Consider the following 10,008-nt stretch of genomic DNA (forward strand, 5'->3'; position numbering starts at 1 on the left):
GTTTACACTTGAAAGCACTTTCCCTATAAACCAAGCATAATGGCAACCACAGTGTAAAACTTGCCTCAACTTAAGCAATGCGGATGAGCAATAAAAGAGCTTGGGGCTGATTTAGAACTCGACGGATGCGATACTCTGTCACAGTGGTGACTGATATTTCTTCTGCCGAAAAATAAATCATATAAGATGTCATTGGATGTATATATTGGTGGAGGGGATATTTGTCCCTGTTGTGATGGAGTACCCATCTGCCCAGTTCTAAACCAGGCCCCAAGTCTGATTTTGAAGGGGCTGCATTCCTGGACACTTAGTACCGTCCACATGAGGACTGGCACATATGGGGGCTGCCTTTGGGGCTCCTTTGGTGTGCCAGCAGTGCACCCGTGCATCAGCCTTCTTTAAATGAGGGAATATCCAAGAGGAAGGCAGCATAAGCAATGACTAGAACAACAACTTCCTAAGCTAATGGCCAAATCGAAAGGGCCACCGTAAGACAGGATGGGGAATAGAATCATGGTAATGCTACCAAAATACCAGTTAAAAGGCACTAACATTCCTGCACAGCTCACTATCCCTCCCAAGTTCAAATTCCTAAATGAAATTCTGCTCCTGAGGTGCCAAAAAGGAGACCTACGAGCCTCTCCTTCAATGCAAAATACATATGCAGCAACACTGTTTATAAACATTTCAACACTATTGAAAAGTGTTTCAAAAAATAAATCACAGGAAAATATAAAAACATTAAAAAAAGGAACGGCGTGTTAAATAGTAAAAGTCGCCTCTTGTAAAAGCTATACCTCTCTATTGGTAATTAACTGTGTATACTCATAAAATCATCCAAAAAGTATCCATCGTTCATTTAGTACTTAAACCTATACCAGTGGAAACTTCATACAGAAACAATAGGTGAGGCCGACTTGGAGATCTCTAGCCAAAGGTTTATGAATTACATTTTGGGGCAAGAAAAATATTGCAACATAGTACAATTTTCCTTACTCTAAAATGGCTGAACAGGCCCTCTTACTACCAGTGGAACGACAGAAGAAAATATGATAACATGGACTAAAGATCAATGTATTATCATTATAATTTCATTATAATTATACATCATCTTGTCACTGTCATTGTAGTTCTTCTCCTCCTTAATAATAATACAAATAATAATAATAATAATAATAATATTAATTAGAATAAGAACGAGATTAGGAATAAGTATAGGAAAAATAAAAATCACAAAATACAAAAATGTTTTAAATGTTTTAACTATCTAACTCAATATTGTTCTATATCAAGTCTCTGGATGATGTTTGTTTCTTGCTTCTTGGCTTGACCTGCTTAAGTAGTTGAATATTTTTAAGAAGACTGAGGGGCCGATTCCGATTCGTGAAAAAAATCGTCCGTACGATTCATATCCGGAGCCCTCTCCGTACGAATCATACACGTCCGTACGTATCACGTAGTACAATCCGTATTGCGTCATACTGGAAGGCTTAAACCGCAAACCGTACGAATCGTGAACATGCCGTACAAACCGACGAGTACGATCCAGACCGGGGGATGAGGACGCGATTCGTACGGTCCACGTCAGGTAAGGGCGATTCGTAAGGAAAAGGGCACTTTTACATACACACCGTACGGTGCGTACACCCCATGATCGCAGGGGTACGGTGCGTACCCCTGCAATAATGGGGTGTACGCACCTTACCCCGCGATCGCAGGGTTTACGCACCGTATACCCACCGAACATGGGGTACGGTGCGTACACCCTGCGATTGCGGGATACAGTGCATACACCCCATTATCGCACGGGTACGCATCGTACCCCTGCGATCATGGGGTGTACGCACCGTACCCAGGGGGGCCGTTCCGTACCTGTTTCGAGGCGAACTCTGGTTCTCCAGACGTTTTAGGCTCCCATAAAAAAAGCGTTGTACGGTGCGTACCCGAAACGATTCATACTTGCTGGGTTGGGAAAAACAGCCGCGAACTGTACGGATGTGGTGTACAGGGGGTTCCGAGGGAGATTCGTATGGGGATTTGATTTGTACAGACTCTGTACGATTCGTACGGAATCCTGGTATGAATCGTACTTCGCTGTACATACGGGGGACGTTGCAGGGTACGATTCGTATGGGGAAAACGCTCCATACCGCTATTCGGAGTGGTTTTTCCTGAATCGTAATCGACCCCTTAATGTTCAATGGAGATGTTTCCATAATGGAGTATTATAAGAATGTTATTGTAACATATTGTTATTATTATTATTATTATTATTATTATTATTATTATTATTATTATTATTATTATTATTATATGATCATATGGTTGTTAAGGAAAGCCAAGGAAACGAAGGTCTCCCCGCCAGATGATTCTTGGTCTGAAACACTGCCCAAGGCAAGCCAAAGTTCAATGAAGATGGAAATGTTCTCCCTTGATGGTCTCCCTTGATTGCCAATGCCTTGGTATTCAATGATGCTTTATCATTGTCTGCATTACCATTGAGATTATATTTCATGCCATGTTGAAATACAGTTTATGGTGGAATATACACACTTTTTATTGTGGTTTTTCTCTTTCAGCAGGCTTAATTGTTTGAAAAATGGAAGAAGCAAACTACACATCTATAAAGGAATTTATTCTGCTTGGTCTCACTGAAAACCAACAGCTACAGATTCCACTCTTTGTTTTTTTTCTTACTACCTATACCATTACCGTAGTGGGAAATGCAGGCATCACAGCATTAATAAGGTTTTCTCCTCGTCTTCACACCCCCATGTATTTCTTCCTCTGTAATTTGTCCTTTGCAGACTTTTGTTATTCTACAAATATAACACCCAACATGTTGGTAAACTTCCTATCAGAAGAGAAGACCATTGCTGTACCAGGTTGCATTGCACAGCTCTTTATATACTTTTGGATGGGGAGCTTGCAGATTTTTATTCTGGGGATTATGGCGTATGACCGGTATGCTGCAATATGTAATCCATTGCTCTACACAGCCATTATGACCAACCAAACATGCACTCTTCTCATCTTGGGGGCACACACAGTTGCAATCCTCAATGCTATCTTAAATGCTTGTTGCACAATGAGACTTTCCTTCTGTAGGTCAAATAAAATCATGCACTATTACTGTGATGTACCCCCTCTACTCAAGCTTTCTTGCTCAGACACCTCACTCAATGAAGCTGTGCTGGTGTTTGTATCTTGTAGCCTCCATTTAGTGATCATTCCTATCATTATCATCACCTCATACACATACATCATCTCTACCATTCTAAGAATTCCATCTGCAGAGGGGAAAAGGAGGGCATTTTCAACATGCTCTGCTCACATTATCTGTGTAACTCTCTTCTTTGGAACACTTGGCTTCATGTACCTGCGACCAAGCTCAGTTTACACAATGGATCAGGACAGAGTAACTTCGGTGTTTTATACCATAATAATTCCAATGTTAAACCCAATGGTCTACAGTCTGAGAAACACTGAGGTGAAGGAGGCATTTAAAAAAATGATTTGTTCTAAAATATTGAAGTTAAGATAGGCTTAGTGGTTGCCATGAGACTTTTGAGGTACTGTCAAATTATTCAGGGTAAATACATGAGTCGAAAAAATACTATATAAGACAATCTTTTCATGTGTGTATCTTTGTCTATATTTTTGTGTTTGAGGTTAACGCTTTTTCCCGAAATAAGACACTTGGTTAACCCTCAGTACATAAAGATTGCAAACACCTGTCTCCACCAAGGTGCCTTCTTTTAAATAACCAGCAAATGCAAAGCTGATGAAGAGGTGGGGATATAGTCCAATGAATGTCCTGACAGAATGTGCTGGTCAATTTTCAAGTGGCAGGTGAGATTAATTAATAGCAGGGTGGTCTGCCAGATGAATGCTAGTGCTATCACCTGTCTTTTCATAGCCCCTAGTTGTGTGCCTAACATAAAGATATCTAAAACTGCATCCACCGTTGACCAGTTGGTTTTAATCTTTCTCTGAAACTAGATTTGTTTATCGCTACAAACCACTGAGTACTGGGTCCTAATTTGAATTGATAGTGTGTTGGGTCTCATGTTCTTTTTATTTTAGTATGTCTCTTTAAATACTGTGTGTTTACTTATGAGCCTAGCACATGCCACCATGACTTATGTTTTCTAAATGGCAAGACGGAAAGTTGGTGGTGGCCCAGGGATTGTGGGACGTTAGATGCTTATCTGACTAGGGCAGAGTGAGTCCTTAACAAGGAAATTATATTGACTGAACGTAGGGTATCCCTGGACCCCGCCTACAGCAGGTTATCTGCCACTCCAGCCCTCTAAGATATTTAAAACAAAATCACCCCTCCCCTGGGTCAAGATAGATCCCCTCAGATAGAGGTTGAAATGCGCCAACTAAATGGTATTATGCCCTCTAGGACCACAGAATTGATACCTTTTTTTTTTAAATTAAATTGGTTATTGCATTTGCATAATCAAAAAACAAAACATGATTCCCCCCGCCCCCCCCAAAAGAGCATACAGCATTTAGCAAACCAAGTTCCCAGTTAGCAAAGTCAAGGCACATTCGTAACACAGCCTTTGAGCCAACAACCCGAGACCGGGCAGGAGGTGCACCGAATCGTGACATCGAACAGACCGCGCGGCAACCAGGTATCCTGTCACTTAAATTGCTCCCTTCTATTCTCCCCTGTGTAGCTGTTCCTCCCACCTCTCCGAACCCGCCATTCCCGCCCTTGAGGTTGACACGGATGAACCCCCAGATCCCAGTGTTATGTTAGTTGTAAAGGTCACGTCCTGTACCCCTAAGACGAGTCGCCTCATGTAGTGGGGCAAAGGAGGCGACCTCAACGCCATGCCCAGTCAGAGATGCCTCCTCTTGTCCGGCTGAGCCTACCGGAGAGATAGGAGGACTCGCTAAGTCCTCGCTGATCTCTCCAAGGGGGTGTCTGGTGGTAGCACCGCTGATGTGCCTCTGGTATAGATCCCAAAAGTTCTTTGGGCGGCTAGATGGGGGAAAGAGCTCGCTGTAGGTCTCTGTCTGTGTACATCAGTATAAAATGTTGTGCACCCAGCGTTTGGCAGTAGCTAACGGACCCCTCATCCAGCAAAGGGCCACCCCTCGTCTCGCTATTTATTTATTTATTTGATTTATTTTTGGTATTTGTAGAGCGCAACATTCATCCCGAGGGATATCAAGGCGCTCATACAGGACTGAAACTACTGCGAGCTGACACTGGGCGGGAATTAGGAATTGGGAAAGAGGAAGGTTTTTAATTTTTTCCGAAACAGGGGGTAGTTAAAGGTGTGTCTTAAATCTGGGGGAAGCTCATTCCATTTCTTTGCAGCTAGGTGGGAAAATGAGCGACCACCAGTCCTAGCTTTATATATACGTTTAGGTCTGGCAAGGGCAGATTGGAGTGAGCGCAGGTTTCTGGTGGGAACGTAAAATTCGATCTTCCCCTGAAGAATAGTGGGACCTGTCTTATGGAGGGCCCTATGTGTGTTGCCAAGCAATTTGAAGACCGCCCTCTGGTGCATCGGCAGCCAGTGCAGTTTTTTCAGGCACTCCGAGGCAGATTCGAGCATGCCCTTATTGCAAATAAGTTTGGCCGCCGAGTTCTGCAGTACTTGTAGGCGTGTGAACAAATGCCCATTCATGCCCACAAATAGCGCGTTGCCGTAGTCTAGGCGACTAACCAGTAAGGCTTGTGTGACGGAACGTCTACAATCCAGGGGTATCAAGGGAAATAGTCTGGCAAAAAGCTTCAGGATAGCGAAGCCTTTACCGCATAAGGATCGCACATGATCTTTCATGGACAGGGCGTCATCCATAATGATGCCTAGATTCCTTGCATGCTGTTTCGGGATGGGAGCCATACCTAGCGAGGGTGGCCACCACGTGGCATCCCACACACGTTTGGTGCCACCAAACAGAAGGATCTCAGATTTTCCGGTGTTCAGTTTCAAGCAGTGTGAATGCATCCACTGGGCCATTTCCAAAAGACAGTTGTGCAGTTTGAATTTGATGATGTCTGGCTTTTCGTCCAAGACTACCATCAGTTGCGTGTCATCTGCATAGGAGCAGATGCCGATGCCCCACTTCTTTCCAATTTCAGCAAGAGATGACATATAGACATTGAAAAGGGTGGGGCTTAATGAGGCTCCCTGAGGGACTCCGCAACTGATGGGGCTGGGTTTAGAGTGGAATTGTCCCATGTGTACTGCCTGGGTGAGGTTGATCAGAAAAGAGTACAGCCAGCTTAGTGTGGTGGAACAGACTCCTTTGCTGTGAAGGATATTCAGCAGGCAATTATGGGAGACCGTATCAAACGCCGCTGACAGGTCAAGCAGTATCAGAGCCACCGCCCCACCTTGGTCGGTGGAAGATCTGATACTGTCCGACACTGCCAGCAATGTTGCCTCCGTGCTGTTGTTGGCTCTGAAGCCCGTCTGAGAGGGATCCAGGAGGAGGTTTGTTTCCGAGTACCTGGTCAACTGTCCATTGACCAACTTCTCTAGGACTTTGGAGAGGTAGGGGAGCTGGGAGGTAGGGCGGTAATTTTCAGGGTTAAAAATGTCTGATCCAGCTTTTTTCAGGAGGGGGATCACAGAGGCATGCTTCCAAACGTCCGGGAAGGTTGCGGTTCTTAGAGATTTATTAAAAAGCTGTGTAATCAGGGGACCGAGGGTAGGGGCAATTTTTGAGAATATAAAATGGGGACAAAGATCCGAAGGGGAGCCAGATTTTACTGTGCTCATAGCAGTCAGAAACTCGTCCACTGTGAATGGCTCGAAACCATCGCCATCCCCATGTCTACCAACCTTCGGACTGCAGCCGGCAGCTTCCTCGAGTGGCCTAACATCGCGAGCGCTGAGTCAAGGGCCAGATCAACCTCCACTATCCTGCTCATCTCCTCGAAAATGGAGACCCAGTATGCCTGCACTCCCGGGTACTGCCAAGCTATGTGAATGAAGTCCGTCCGCATCGCATGGCAACTGTCACACTCCGCAGTGTCGCGTAGTCCGTACCTGTGTAGCCGCTCTGGGGTGTAGTAGACTCTATTGAGATATTTGAAGTGGATCAGTCTATGTTTCCCGTTTAGAGAGATGCGCTTAGTATTTAAGCAACAGTAACGCCGCATGTCGTCGTCTATGGAGGTCTGCAGGTCTTTTTGCCATGCAAGACGAGTTGAGGTGAACTGCTGCTCCCTCTGTGACAACGCAAGTTTGTATAAGTTGGTCAAGAGTTTGCGCGGCGATTCGGTTTTCACTATGTATGAAAGTTCAGGTACATCAGAAGGTTCCGCCAGGTCGTCCCCCAGTACGCTGCGGACACGATGGAACTGGAATCTCAGAAGTAGGGTGGTGTTTGGGCAATCCATTGCAACATGTTCCCAGGTTTTTACCTTCTCGTCTTGGAATAGGTCTCCCGCTTGGGTAATGCCCAGCTTATGCAGGGACTGCACTACGCCTGTCTCTGCAATAGGAGAAAGCCCCTGCGCCCACTCCACAGGCATAATAGGGGAGTAAAGCAATGCCCCACCCCATAGCCGCAGAAGACTATGCCACGCGTGATTCGTGGCTGTGATGGAGTCTAAGATGTCGGTTCTGCGGTCCGAAGGGCCAAAGACTGTCGCTGGGAGCGAACGAGGGCCGGCAAACGCCCTTTCCATGCGAACATGGGGAACGCGTCCATCACCGTGAACCCAAGTGTGCAGGTGTGCCGCTTGGGCCACCCGATAATAAAGCTCCATGTATGGGGCCCCGAGGCCACCCATGGCGTATGGTAATGTGAGGGCAGTCCATTTCGCTCGTGGTTATTTGCCGGCCCATTCCAGTTTGATAAGGAGCTGCGTCAGTCTCTGAAAGAAGACTTTGGGCAGTGCCATAGGAATTGTGGCGAACAGGAACAAGAATCTGGGGAGCACCACCTTTTTCATAATCGAGATGCGGCCAAGGAGAGAGAGAGAGGAAGTCTACACCAAGCGTCTATATCGTCCTCTAGTTTACTAAATGCAATGCCATAATTTTCCCGGAATAAAGTCTCAGAGTCAGTCTGGAGTCGGATTCCCAGGTATAGAATTGGGTCAGTGGTCCACTGCAGTGGATACTTCATGTCAAATTGTATAGTGACTGGGGTGAAAGAGGGAAGGCCAAGGACTTTGCCCAGTTTACTTTTAATCCAGAGAGGGCGCCAAAGCGTACTACATCTCGCAGCATAGATGTTAGATTGGATTCCGGGTCCCGAACGTATAGCAAAGTATCGTCGGCGTACATTGAGACAACGATTCTATATGAGGGGAAGCCTATTCCCTCATTGCCATGGTACTCTCTCAGTGCGCAGGCTAGCGACTCTGCTACCAGTGCATACATCAGGGGAGAGAGTGGGCACCCTTGACGTGTCCCCCTGCCAATAGGGAATGAGTCTGTGACTAGGTTACCGAGGCGTATTCTGGCCAGAGGCCGATAGTATAGAGCGCCAATCATCTGGAGGAACGGTTGACCCAGCCCCAGGCGGTGCAGCACCAGGCGCATAAAAGGCCACTCCACAGAGTCAAAGGCCTTCTCCATGTCTAGGAACACGGCAATTGCCCTGCGCTCTTGTCGCACGTGCTGCATGGTGCCCAGGATTGTGCGTATATTATACGTGAGGTTTCTCCTTGGGACGAAGCCAGCTTGCTCCGGAGCGACCAACAACGGCACCAGGAGTGCTCGTCGGTTGGCTAGTATTTTGGCGAACAGCTTTGTATCGACATTGAGTAAAGAGAGAGGTCTGTAGGAACTGCAGTCATCATGCGCCTTCCCGGGCTTCAGAATGGTTACTAAGAGGGCTTCCCTCACGGAGTGAGGCATTTTTCCCTCTACACAGATATCTCTGAACAGCGTTGAGAGATGTGGGATCAACTGGTCCCGGAATGCTTTATAAAAGCCCGCCGTGAGGCCGTCTGCACGGGGGGCGCTGCTCGAGCGCATACCAGCTAGTGCTTCTATAATTTCATCCTTCTCGATCGGAAGCATTAGAAACTCCCTGTGCATGTTGGTGAGCGAGGGCAGTTCTATATGTTCCAGATAATCAAGAATTTCGTCTTCTAAATCACCACTCTTAGAGGAGTACAAGTCTGAGTAGAAGGCTCTAAACAAGTGGGCTATTTCCAGCTCATCCGTGAGTATCGTACCCTCCTCAGTTCTCATTTCTGTCACCTGCTGTCTCCCTCTCTTACCCTTCATCACTCTAGCCAGAACCGAGCCCGGTCTCCCCTCCTCACCGTACACTCTTGCTGTTGCATACTTTCCCATGTGTTTAACTTCCCTATCAGCCTCCTCGTGATATTCTGTCAGGAAGGCCTTTATTTCGTCTGCCACTTCAGTGTCGGGCTGATCTCTCTGGCATTTTTCCAACTGTCCCAGATGTCGCTCCAGGTCTGTCAACCGTTGTCTAATGGTCCGGAGGACCCCAGAATGCTTAGTCATCGCTATACCCCTTATGTAGACTTTAAAGGCCTCCCATACCACCTGAAAGTCATCTACCGAGCCAATGTTAGCTTCAAAGAAAACGTCTATAGCCTCCGCTATCTCGCCGCGGAACATGGGATCCAGTAGGGAGTACGGCGGGAATCGCCACGTAAACGGCGGGATGACCTTCCTAGGGGCTTCAAGCACCAAAAGGATTGGCGAGTGGTTCGATAGAGTGCGTGGCAGGATCTTACAGTCCCGTATCTGGCCCAGCATAGGAGAGGAAACCAGCCAGTAATCTATCCTAGTGTGAATGTCATAATATGCGGAGTAGTGTGTGTACCCTCCCTTCTCAGTGTGCCGCGATCTCCACACGTCCTCCAAGTCATGACTGGTGATCACACTGTGTAAAGTAAGCACGGTCTCAGACGGTCTGCACGGAGGCCCCGAAGATCTGTCTAGGGCCGGGTCCAACACTAAGTTAAAATCTCCACCCCACATGTAGTGACCAACTTTTTGATCTTTAGCGATCCCCGCTAGTGTCTGGTAGAAGTCAGGG

At 46.6% G+C, this 10,008-nt stretch overlaps 1 protein-coding gene across 1 annotated transcript; it reads left to right on the forward strand.

Annotated features, from left to right (window-relative positions):
- Nucleotides 1–2,599: 2,599 nt before the first annotated feature.
- Nucleotides 2,600–3,544, forward strand: LOC144768778 (olfactory receptor 8D1-like). Its single transcript, XM_078652709.1, has one exon. It carries the CDS (start codon nt 2,600–2,602, stop codon nt 3,542–3,544), a length of 945 nt encoding a protein of 314 aa, XP_078508835.1.
- The last annotated feature ends 6,464 nt before the right edge of the window (nt 3,545–10,008 follow it).

This window comes from Lissotriton helveticus, chromosome 1_1 (assembly GCF_964261635.1).
Source record: "Lissotriton helveticus chromosome 1_1, aLisHel1.1, whole genome shotgun sequence".
In the NCBI taxonomy this organism is placed as follows: Eukaryota; Metazoa; Chordata; class Amphibia; order Caudata; family Salamandridae; genus Lissotriton; species Lissotriton helveticus.

What these genes read in the sequence shown, in the direction of transcription:
- LOC144768778 (XM_078652709.1), top strand. Translation starts at nt 2,600, where the DNA reads ATGGAAGAAGCAAACTACACATCTATAAAGGAATTTATTCTGCTTGGT.